Genomic DNA, 13,154 nt, shown 5'->3' with positions numbered 1-13,154 from the left:
GGAAAATCTGGGATTGAGGAATGAGGACCTTGGAGGAAAGGAATTACTTTTTTGCTTAGCAATCCTATCATCACTGGTCTAGCTGAAGTGAAATATAATACTTTGGCCGGTGCAAACTACACCCAGGTCAGATACTTGGATTGAATGTCTCATTAAGGGAGAAGGATATAGGAAGAAAATAGGGGCTGCATCATACATGATGTTCTCACAGGTGGAAAATTAGAAGTCATTTATGCTTTGCAGTGATGAAGAGTCTGCCCTGAGAAGAGTTTTTCATAGTTCATTGACTGAACAAAGTTTATCAGTCTCCTTTCTAAGAGTAAATACTAACTTGATAGATTGTAGGAACTGCAAGGTGGCTTTTGAGATCTACAAATAGAATATTAGTATCACCTGAAGAAGCAGGAGTACTCTAAAAGGAGGGTGTAAGAATTAACTGACAAGTATTATATTACTAAAAAAGAAGTCGAAAGAGAAGGGAAAATGAAGGAAGATGGGCTATGATTTAGAGGCCTAAGTGGGATAAACAGGAAGCACAGGAGGAGGACGTATGCACCTGTAGAGGTAGGGGAGCAAGACCAAAGGAAGAAGACAGATGGGACATGGGCCTCTTGCAGAGGTAGAAGCCCTCTGTTTAACACCCAATTTTTTTTTTTTTTTTTTTTTTTCGGTACGTGGCCCTCTCACTGTTGTGGCCTCTCACGTTGCGGAACGCAGGCTCAGCGGCCATGGCTCACAGGCCTAGCCTCTCTGCGGCATGTGGGATCTTCACAGACCGGGGCATGAACTCGTGTCCCCTGCATCGGCAGGCGGACTCTCAACCACTGTGCCACCAGGGAAACCCAAACATCCACTTTTTAAGGGCAGTGTTGTCCAAAGTTTTTCTCATCATGAAACACAGAAAGTGATGTTTGTGTACCACACTGGGGTCTGGCCAGTTGTCCTGAGGGCTGAGAGAGATGACTGTCTTGGCACCTTTGTAATCCCTTTGCACAGCACACCTATGGCACACTGTCTGGACCCTCATTTTAGGGCGCAGGCTTGAGAAGGCCTCCAGAGAGCTCGTGAAAGGCAGTATCTGAATACTATGGACTGGTATTCCTTTCTGCCTCCATACATGAGAAAACTCAGGGAAAGCAAAGGAAGCTGCAATCAAGGCAGCAGATATTTGAATACAAGTGTTAAGCAGCTGGAAATCTTAGAAAACTGCAAACATGGTATAACCTCTGAAACAGAGGAAAAGTAAATTTTAAAACGATAGGCTCTCAGCTATGTTACTTTACCTACTTTTTTTAAAAAAATTAATTTATTGAATTTATTTTTGGCTGCATTGGGTCTTCGTTGCTGCGCGCAGGCTTTCTCTAGTTGTGGCGAGCAGGGGCTACTCTTCGTTGCAGTGTGCGGACTTGTCATTGTGGTGGCTTCTCTTGTTGCAGAGCACAGGCTCTAGGCGTGTGGGCTTCAGTAGTTGTGGCTTGCGGGCTCTAGAGTACAGGCTCAATAGTTGTGGTTCACGGGCTTAGTTGCTCCGCAGCATGTGGGATCTTCCTGGACCAGGGCTCGAACCCGTGTCCCCTGCATTGGCAGGTGGATTCTTAACCAATGCACCACCAGGGAAGCCCCTACTTACTTTTCTTTACCCAGAAATATATATCACTGTAGATTACTATATCACTATATGGTAATATAGATTAATATATCACTGTAGATTACATGGAATATATTGCTGGCTTTTTCTATTAGCATTTCCCTGGCTTGGTAGATAGATTAAAGAGCCAAGGAAAGTAACGTAGGAATAAAACCTACAGGCCTCAGATTGAATTTCTTCTGAGATGTCAGAGACATTTGGAAAGTTAGCCCAAGGAAAATAGTTCTATAATGAATTAGTAAAGTGAAGTCCCCTTGTCTAATTCCATCCTTCTTTTTAGATAGAATTTTTTTTTTTTTTTTTGTGGTACACTGGCCTCTCACCGTTGTGGCCTCTCCTGTTGCGGAGCACAGGCTCCGCTCCGGATGCGCAGGCTCACTGGCCATGGCTCACGGGCCCAGCCGCTCCGCGGCACGTGGGATCTTCCTGTACCGGGGCACGAACCTGTGTCCCCTGCATCGGCAGGCAGACTCTCTATCACTGCGCCACCAGGGAAGCCCTAGATAGAAATTTTTAAATTGGTCTTGGGAAATGGAGGCAGGTGGATTTGAGATTAACCTCTGACTGAACATGGTTTGGATTAGGGAAGAAAATAAAACACAGGATTTCTCTAGTTTTGCTCTTTCTCTCCACCCCTAAGGAGCACGATCTTCAACACTGGGTCCCTCCTGAGGCTTCTGGAGGCCATTGGAGAAAGGGTGAGAGGAATTTGGCTGTGGGGATCCCATGTCCAAATGAGAGTTTGTGGATGCTTAAAATTATGTTTTTACTTCAAGAAAACCACAAAATCTGTAAATGCTAAATAAAGAACTACAGGAAAAGAAAGTGAGGATTCTTTACTGAAACTCATTTCCCTTTAGGTCTGCATACATTTAAAATTGGTCTTCTCTACGATATTCATATATTAGGTTTCTCTTGAGAACAAGTATAGCCATAGTGGCAGGTATTTTAGAGTATATATAGGGAATGATGTGAGTGCATAGCCTTTGGAACCAGAGAGATTGCAGTTTGAATCTCACTACTACTACTATTTGAGTTACTTTGAGCAAGTTAAATAACTACTCAAACTCCTCACCTGTTAAATGTGAAATAGTTTGTATAAAACATCTATTTTAGTACTTGTTATATAGAGGCTACTCAGTCATCCTTATTTTAGTCATCTTTCCTAAAATGGTCATTTGTTCAAGGCCAGCATGTGTTTTAGAAGAAGGTCTGAGGGATATATTAGTACAGCTGTCTCGAATAGAGATGTAATGCAAGCCACATATATAATTTCGCATTTTCATGTAGCCAAGTTGAAAAGTAAAAAGAAACCAATGAAATACATTTTAATATATTTTATTTAATATCCAGGTTAACAGTACATTAGTCTTTGTAACCCTTCCATGGCTCAACTAATAAGCATTGGCAAAAAACACAAGATTGTTAAAGTCATTTTGTTTCAGTGGTTCTGCAAACTGGTATAGCATTTACACAGGTGCTGTATAATTTTAACAACTATATTCATGACACTGTCATAGTCTGCTTCAGAAAACTGAGCACATTTCTAGTATGTATTATACAGTATAACAAAGCAATGAGAAACATCAGTCTTTTGAACATTCCAGTAAATCTGGATTTTTGACGTTACAAAGCTAGAGCACCTTCCATTGTGGAAAAAAATGATTTTTTCATATCTAGCTGAAATTCTTCTTTGATAGATGTGTAAAATTCAAAGACACACCATAAGTGTGATATTTTTATTTTAAGACCTCAAATTGTCAACATTTCTTGGTAAATCTGGAAGTCCTCTGAGACAGAACATTCCCAAAGTGTTAATTGAGGCATGATTCATCTAAAGATAAAGAAACGTATTTGCAATTTTTAAAATTAAATCAATTCATCTTTGATGTTACAAGAAAGGTCTTGTATTCTCCAGGCAGTTGTTCATGGGCTTAATTGAAGATCTTTCACTTTTTTATAAAAATAACTTTTGTTTTCTCATAATTTTCCAACAAAATTTCCATAACAGATAATTTATTTCATGTAAGGACAGTTTCTGTTTTTGTGCAACACTTAAAAATGTTTTATAGGTGGCCAAAATTATAAGCTCAGATTTTGCTAAAAAATTATTTTAAAAGTTTTTGTTGTATGGTTAATTTTGATTTCGGTGACTTTCATTCTTTTTTGACTGTTGAAAGGAAACTCCTTAATATGTTCATTATGTATTTGCTGAAAATGCATCCTATCGTTATCTACTTTATTATCCTAAAAGATTTTTTATATAACAACTTTTTAAAATAACAGCTTTATTGAGATATAATTCACATGCCATAAAATTCACCATTTTAAAGCGTACAATTCAGTGATTTTAGGATATTCACAAAGTGTGTCATCATCTCCACAGTCAATTTTAGAACATGTTCATCACCCCATTGAGAAACTCCATTGGCAATCACTCCCCGCCCTGAGCCCCTACTCTGCTGCAACACAACATCACAAAATATACAATTCCATTTACATGAAATGTCCAGAATATGCAAGTCCATAAAGACAGAAAGTAGATGAGTGGTTGCCTGGTAATTAGATTGTAGTGGAGTAGGGACTCAGGGCAGAGAGTAGATATGGGGAGTGATTGGTAATGGGTATGGTATTTCTCAGTGGGGTGATGAACATGTTCTAAAATTGATTGTGGAGATGGTGACACAACTTTGTGAATATCCTAAAGGGATATCTCATTGTGGTTTTGATTTGTGTTTCCCTAAGGACTAATGATGGGTATCTTTTTATAGGCTTATTGTCCATTTGCATATCTGTTTTGGAGAAATGCCTACTCATATCCTTTGCCCATTTTTAAATTGACTTTTTTGTCTTTTATTGTTGAATTGTAAGAGTTCTTTATTAATTCTGGATACAAGTTGCAAATATTTTATTTCATTCTGTGGGTTTTCTTTTTTCTCTTGATGGTGTCCTTTGAAGCTCAAGAATGTTTTAATTTTAATGAAGTCCAGTTTATCTGTTTTTTTTTCTTTTGTATCGTGAACGAACAGCTTTTCCATTTTGTTCTGCAGCAAATTATAGTAGCATTCATTAGGAAATTTGTGGCATACGTTCTTTCAGTCTCTTTTCTTTACTGTTCCAATTATTTTACTGTCTCAGATGTTATCATCTCCACTTGATTCTTAAAAATCTGTCCATAATTATTTTTTAAACTAAAAAAGTTTAGTTCTTATAATTAAAATAATAACTATATCAATTATGATTTATATAGGCATCACCATAAATATAGTATCATAACAAACACCTTACAATGTTATATTGGTATATAGGAAAAAAACATTCTAAGTTAATCAATCCTTTGCTACTGACTAGATTGGTGGTGTGTTTGTATATAGTACTACAAACCACCCACGCACCCAGTGCACAACTAGGCCACAACATTAATACCTTAACATGATGCATGGTAGTGGTATGTAGTCCTAAACAATAAAGTCATGTTTAACAGAAGAATATTTCACACTGCTTCAGTTTTTAAATTTTAATTAAAATGAAATATAATTAAAAGTCTAGCTCTTCAGTTGCATTAGCTATATTTCAAGTGCTCATTGCCCGTGTGTACCTAGTGTTTACCGTATCGGACAGCCCTGTGTTAGTGTATCAGGATTTTTAAAAACATTAATACTGATTTTCTAGTACTTTATAGCTCACAGAATGCTTTGATATCTTTTTAACTTTTAACACCAATTCTGTGAGGTAGATGTGACAGAAATTATCTCTATTTTATAGATGAGAAAACAAATTTTGAGAGACTGACCTACCCAAATAACACAATGGTGTTGTCAACACTTGAATCAGGGCCACTAAGTCTGTGGCCTTGTCCACTTATACTCTGCATTTTTTAAAAAAATAAATTTATTTATTTATTTTTGGCTGCATTGGGTCTTCATTGCTGGGTCTTAGTTGCTGCACGCGGGCTTTCTCTAGTTGCGGCAAGCAGGGGCTAGTCTTCATTATGGTGCGTTGGCTTCTCATTGCGGTGGCTTCTCTTGTAGAGCTTGGGCTGTAGGCACACAGGCTTCAGTAGTTGTGGCATGCAGGCTCAGTAGCTGTGGCTCGCGGGCTCAGTAGTTTTGACTTGTGGGCTCTAGAGCGCAGGCTCAATAGTTGTGGCACACAGGCTTAGTTGCTCCGCAGCATGTGGGATCTTCCCAGGTCAGAGCTCAAACCCATGTCCCCTGCATTGGCAGGCAGATTCTCAACCACTGCGCCACCAGGGAAGTCCCTGCATTTTTTGATATAGATTTTTCTGTGACCTAAAAGTACTAGAAGGAAAAAACAATATGCTTTGTTTATTCATTCAAGAAGTGTTTTTTCACCACCTCTTATGCCCCATATTATTCTGGGCAGTGAGATACAATGGTGAACAAGACGAAGTTCTGGTCTTCATGGATCTTACCTTCCAATTAAGGCATTAGTGAACAAATATATACTATAGTATTAGGTAGTAAGTAGTATGTTCTAATACCATGTTCTGTGCGAATAAGTAGGAAATTTAGCTTAAATTTTAGTTCATGTTTAGGTTATCAAACCCTTATTGATTTAATTTTTGTTAGCTAGATTTATTTTCTTTGAAGATAAATTTTTCATAAATACACTGCATGTATCTTTTCATAGGCAATGTAAAGAAGATGAAAGTCAGTCAGAAGAAGACTACAGAAGTCTGAGTGCTTCCCCCACTTATAAAGGCCTTCTAATGGTATGGGGACTATATGACTGATAAATACTTTTTTTATAAAGCAAAATGATAATCTAAATAATCTCCCAGGAAAGTTAACTATATTTTTATGAAATGTGTTGCAGTCTTTACAGAATCAACTCAAGGAATCGAAGTCTAAGATAGATGCACTTTTAAGTGAAAAGCTGAATCTCCAAAAAGATTTGGAAACCAGGTGAGAGAAACTTGCCATTTTTATTTAACTTCCATTTAAGCATAACTGGAATTTTGAATATTAAATAAATCATTCTGTCCCCTTTACTCTAAAATTAATGTTGGAGACCTCATACTCATACTTATTTTAGTCATTTGTCTCTCATATCATGGAAAGAGCAAAAATACATACATAGGCAAGGGAAGTGAGAAAATAGGGAGAAGATAAAACTGGGTAGGAACTCAGAATACATTCAGTCTTAAGCCAGCAGGTTTCCCTTTCCCAAATAACTTTATTTTTTTTAAAATTATTTTTCCAAATTACTTTAGAATGTCTTATTACCTCATCATATGCCTGTGTTGTGGGAAGGGGGGGAATTAAAAAGTTTAAATGGCATACAACAGAAAGGTTTATTTATGTACATCATACTACCACAAAAGGATGGCACTCTACCTGTTAACAGAGAGTAATAAGGAATGCACACTGCTGAGACTTTTTTATTCAACAAATATTTTTTGAATACCTATTGTAAGTTAGACATGGCCTTAAGTTCTGGGATAATATATAATAAGCAAAACAAATACCTTGTTCTTGTAAATTTTAAACTTTAATGGAGAGGAGACTGATACCTACAGTAAAAACCATTTCTGTAAAGTTTAAAAGTCTGCCACATAATAATGTGTAAATTTATGGTTATACAAATATGAGGTAAAAATGTATAAAACATGCATGGGAAGAATGAAGAGTGAATTTCAGATAGTGGTTACCTGTGGTATGGGAAGGAGAGCAATGACAGTAATCAGGGTCACACGTGGAGTTTTAAGTACATGTATAATGTTTTAGTTAAAATATTTGAAACAAATTACTATTCAACTTTGATAAAGCTTGAGGGGTGGACACAGTACTATTTGTCTTACTATTCTCTATTCTTGTCCATACATTTGAGATACTTCACTATAAAAACAAGTAATAGATTAATAACAATAAAAATGGGTAGAAAGTTTTGAACAGGGAATACACAGAAGAAGACACCCAATGGCCAATAAATACCTCATTAGCAGTCATGAAGTATTTTTTAAAATTAGCTAATTAATTTATTTTGGTTGTGTTGGATCTTAGTTGCTGCATGTGGACTTAAGTAGTTGTGGCACGCGGGCTCAATAGTTGTGGCTTGCGGGCTCTAGAGCGCAGGCTCAGTAGTTGTGGTGCGCGGGCTTAGTTGCTCCATGGCATGTGGGATCTTCCTGGACCGGGGCTGGAACCCGTGTCCCCTGCAGTGGCAGGCAGATTCTTAACCACTGCGCCACCAGGGAAGCCCAGCAATCATGAAATATTTTAAGAGCTTTTAAGCATATTTGTGACAAGTAACAGGGTATACACTATTGTTTATTATTAAATATCTTTACGGTATAGTTTTATTAAATAAAAATAAGTGCGTTCAACATGATTTATCTTCTACAGGCCCACACAGCGTGAATTAAGACTTTATAAACAACAAGTGAAGAAGCTGGAGAAAGCCCTTAAGAAAAGCATCAAGTAATTATATTTTACCAAAGTTAAAAATTTATTAAGATTTTGTATGTTATTATTTATTTTTATTACCTGTCACCTTACCCCATAGTGATCATGGCTCAAAATTACCAGGCTGATGGGGGGAAATGACATTAAAAAGGGATATTTCTGGTTCCACAGTTTTAAAGGTTTCTACTGTATTGGATTTGGCTGTACATGCATCTTAAATAAGAACAAGGAAAAGGTAATTGTCTGATATAGTAAAAGGCAACGATTTTAATTAGAAAGTTGTCTTTGGAAGTCATGGAGGAATTGCAAGAGAGTCATTGAAATTAGAGGTGACAAGCCCCAAATTTTTGTTGGTGGTAGTTATGACATGAATAATATATAGCTTCATCGTATTTTAAAACTAAAGGTTGGGGCTTCCCTGGTGGTGCAGTGGTTGAGAGTCCGCCTGCCGATGCAGGGAACACGGGTTTGTGCCCTGGTCTGGGAAGATCCCACATGCTGCGGAGCGGCTAGACCCGTGAGCAATGGCCGCTGAGCCTGCGTGTCCCTCCGCAACGGGAGAGGCCGCAACGGGAGAGGCCACAACAGTGAGAGGCCCACGACCACAAAAAAAACAAACAAACACCAAAAAAACTAAAGGTACCAGAATGAATGCAGTGTGCCATTCATATCCACCACCTCTCTTTTATGGCTTTGAAAAGCATGTACTCAGAGGAGTTTCAAAAAGTTGGTCTTCAAATAGTGATAGTATTTTCTGAAGATTAGCTATGTGTACTCTTTGATTCAAGGGAATGGGACTTGAAGTAGTGCAGTGAGCATTGAGATGAAATATTTTAAAAATGACATGAGTTAAAATATGCATTAGATATATTAAATCAGTTGTATTAGCATATGTTGATTCAATTTTCAGTGACAGCTGTTTCCTCCTCCTTATGGCAGCACATGCCACAGTGAAAGGGAAGTATTCTGGCCATCCAGGAATTACATGTTGGGTTAAATTAAGGAAGGAAAACTAAAAAAGAAAAGAGAAGTGGAAGGTTTGGAAAGGTTGCATTCATTCATTCAATTAATGTTTTTTCCCTTCCTACTATTGCTTGATATTTTAGGTACCTGTAGTACCTCTTCCTATCTGCTTGGCATTCTGCATACTGAAATTACAGTGGTAAATCAAATAGAAAAGGTTCTTGCTCTCATGAAGGTTATGTGAAGGGGGAAGGGCAATGAAGAAATAAATAAGACAATTTTGATATTGTATAAGTACTAAAGGTGAAATAGTGTGAGAGTTGCTATTGTATGAGTTTGGACAAGAAGTGGTAGTGACATGGTCAAAGGTGGCAGTAGTAGATATAGAACTGATAGGACTTGGTGATGGATTGGGGATATAGGCAGCTGAGGGGGGGAGAAAAATCAAAAAATTAACTAATCAAGACCTAAGTTTTAGTCCTGAATAACTAGGTAGTTGTTGGGGCATTAACTGAGATAGGAAAAGTGGTCAAGGAGCAGCTGGGAAAAGGAGGATGTAAGGGAGATAAAAAGTCAGAGAAGGTGTAAGGGAGGAAAACTTCTCCTCAGCCCTCTTAGGGTCTCTGGCTAGGCCTGAAAATTAAACTGACAAAGATAGATTAACATGAGAAAAGTATGTAAATTTATTTAATGTAAGTTTTACCTGACCTGAGGAGAAATGAAGACTTGAAGAAACTGTTAAGCTTGAGCATTTACTAGGTTTGATGAAGAGTGGAAAGTTGTGGGAAAATGTGGTAGTACAAAAAGGTATGAGCTAAGGGTAATAAACTGGGGGAAATTCAGATTCCTCGTCTTCAGAAATAAAGATGCTCCTTTCCTCTGGGTACAAGGAGGGCACCTGTTGCATGAGGGTCTTATGGTCTGCTTCAGGGGAGAAGGGGGAGGTCAGAGAGTCCTTCCTGCTCCTGCCATTTCTCAAATTCGTTTAGCTTAAAACATTTCTTATGTCAAAGTGGCATATTTTGGGGTTTTTGTTTGTTTTTGTTTTTGGCCACACCATGCGGATTGTGGGCTCTCAGTTCCCCAACCAGGGATTGAACCTGGGCCATGGCAGTGAAGCTCGGAATCCTAAGCACTAGGCCATCCCTCCAAGTGGCATATTTTGGAGTGGCATATCCTGATCCCCTTCAAAGGAATCTTAGGACTTCAATGTAAATGTATCAGTGAAGATACACACACATAAAGGCATGCACATATATTCATAGAGATATCTAGTCATTTCCTCATTATTCACAGATTGCATATTTGTGAATTTGCCTATCTGCTAAAATTTGTTTTTAATCCCCAAATCAGTAGTGGTGGCACTTTCACAGTCATTCATGGATGTGCCCAGTATACACATTTTCAGCTGCTGAACAAGGTGATGCTCTGCCCTTTTGTTTTAGCTTTCATAATGTAAATAGTCATTCTTTTTGCTGTCATATGCCACTTCTATTTTTTCATTTTTTGCTTTTTGTTGGTGATTTCTCCAGGATGGTCCCAAGCATGGTACTGAAGTGCTGTGTAGTGTTCTACGCACAAGAAGGCTGTGATGTACCTTGCAGAGAATATACACGTGTTAGAGAAACTTCATTTAGGCATGAGTTATAGTGCTGTTAGCCATGAGTCCAATGTTAATGAAACAACAATATTTAAAAAGATGTCTTTATAAGCATTAACACACAAAAAACAAGGTTATATATATTGATCAGTTGAGGAAAATGTGACCAGAGGCATGCAGGAACCTGATCCTGTATTTCCCCTAGTAGTAGTGGTTCAGTCTTCACTAATTCAGTGTACATGGTGACTTTATAGAGTATAACTACCATGAATAATGAGATTTGATTTTGTATATGTTTTTTGTTATTCATTTGAGAACTGGTTTTTAGGGTGACTTCACTATTAGACTTTAAAATTGTGATTCAGAACCAATCCCTGCTATATATTTCTGTTGAATTTTGAAGAAATGATTTGCATTTTGAATAAATGTGTTTTTTTTTTAGAAATTTACATTTGGAATTTTAAAAAATTATCATTAATTTGATTTTAAGTTTGGAACTTTTGTAGTATCTAGATGTGAAACAGAGAATTAGGAATGTTAGATAACTTGCCCGTATCGCACAGGAGGTGGTACGTGGAAGAACTTGGAAAGAAATCAGGTCCATACCCAAGCATTTGGACCCTCAAGCTCACACTCTTAACCATCACACTGTTAATTAAAACCAAACAGAACACCCAATGAAAAAAACTTTTTCAACGTAAAAAAATTTCAAATTTTTATTTTCTGCCGGGGCAGAGGTAGAATATTTTTTTCAAAGAACTACTGTGATGTTAGGGAAATAATGCGCTGGTCCCCAGCATGGCAGCCGCTTGGCCCTCCGGGCCGGTTGCTTCCAAGACTGCTGCTGCTTGGCTCCTGGCTGTCCTGTGGGCTGTGTCAGTAACCACAGGACCTTGGGGAGCTGCCACCGGCGGCAGCAAGGAGTCACTTAAGTGCGAGGACCTCAAAGTGGGACAATATATTTGTAAAGATCCAAAAATAAGTGATGCTACACAAGAACCAGTTAACTGTACAAACTACACAGCTTATGTTCCATGTTTTCCAGCACCCAACATAACTTGTAAGGATTTTGGTGGCAATGAAACACATTTTACTGGAAACGAAATTGGTTTTCTCAAGCCCATATCTTGCCAAAATGTGTTTGTTAAAGTTTTACACTGTAGGATTTTGTGGAATTGGGAACCTAATTGATTTCATTCTTATTTCAATGCAGATTGTTGGACCTTCAGATGGAAGTAGTTACATTATAGATTATTATGGAACCAGACTTACGAGACTGAGTATTACCAATGAGACATTTAGAAAAACGCAGTTATATCCATGAATATTGTTTAAAAGAAACAGATTTGGGCCTCCTTGATTTTAATAGAGAGCTCTCAGTGTGTAGATTTCCAGATTTTCTTTTTTCCGTCTTCACATACCACATTATGGATTCTGTTTAATTTTTTGTTGCTGCTGATGTTTTTGTTTTGTTGTGTCAGTTAAAAACATATTATTCTGTGATTTATTTAATAGAACTTTGAGATTTATATGATAATACAGTCTTTCTTAGGCCACTGGGTATAGATAGCTTGTTACTCTGATATTAATGTATTTTCCAAAGGCAAGTTGCCACTTGTCCTTTTCGCTTCTGAAAAATAAAAGTATGACTTATTCAAAAAATTAAAAAAAAAATCTCCTGTCAACCCAGTGAATCTTCTCCACATATGTAGGAAAAAAAAAAACAGTTTTATATAACAGTTGGAATAAATATCCAGCGAGACTGCAGGGTGCATTAGAGGCAATCTGCTAAAGAGATTTCAAAGACGGAAAGAAATCTCACCCTTTAATATAGCCAGGCAGATATGCAGTCCATTACATACATGGAATTGTCTTTAGCCAAAGGAAAAATGAAACGTATCTTCATGACAAGGAGGAAGTTACAATTTAGAGCCAGGAGCATAGGCTAAGCTCCAACAGGGAAAAGGAGACAAGGCACCCTGTTCCCTGATGTCCACCTTTGAAGAGATGGTTCTAAGGTTCCCAAGAAAGACATTGCTAGGATATCAAATTGGCAGGAGGCTTACGTAAATTTTAACAAGATCTACATACTTCTTAGGATTTATAACTACAGGTTTTCCAAAGGAAATGCTACAAGAAAAGGAGAGGAAAATCTCTCCCCCCACCCTTCTTTTTAGAAATTTATTTATTTATTTATTTATGGCTGCATTGGGTCCTCGTTGCTGTGCACAGGTTTTTTCTAGTTGCGGCGAGCGGGAGCTAACTCTTCGTTGCGGTGCGCGGGCTTCTCACTGCACTGGCTTCTCTTGTTGCGGAGCATAGGCTCTAGGCTAGGCACGTGGGCTTCAGGAGTTGCGGCACGCGGGCTCTAGAGCGCAGGCTCAGTAGTTGTGGCATACAGGCTTAGTTGCTCCGCAGCATGTGGGATCTTTCCAGACCAGAGCTTGAACCTGTGTCCCCTGTATTGGTGGGCGGATTCTTAACCATGGCGCCACCAGGGACGTCCCTCTTTCCC

At 38.1% G+C, this 13,154-nt stretch overlaps 1 protein-coding gene across 2 annotated transcripts in view; it reads left to right on the top strand.

Annotated features, from left to right (window-relative positions):
- The window catches only part of CEP70 (centrosomal protein 70), a 79,841-nt gene that overhangs the window by 39,510 nt on the left and 27,177 nt on the right, over positions 1-13,154 (top strand). For both annotated transcript variants that reach the window (XM_007464361.1, XM_007464360.1), the window contains 3 exons: positions 6,302-6,383; positions 6,488-6,576; positions 8,017-8,091. In XM_007464361.1, coding sequence (XP_007464423.1) covers positions 6,302-6,383; positions 6,488-6,576; positions 8,017-8,091 — 246 coding nt within the window. The remainder of the gene's footprint in view (positions 1-6,301; positions 6,384-6,487; positions 6,577-8,016; positions 8,092-13,154) is intronic.

This window comes from Lipotes vexillifer, unplaced genomic scaffold (assembly GCF_000442215.2).
Source record: "Lipotes vexillifer unplaced genomic scaffold, Lipotes_vexillifer_v1.1 scaffold957, whole genome shotgun sequence".
NCBI classification, from domain to species: domain Eukaryota; kingdom Metazoa; phylum Chordata; class Mammalia; order Artiodactyla; family Lipotidae; genus Lipotes; species Lipotes vexillifer.
This window is presented reverse-complemented; position numbering and strand designations above follow the sequence as displayed.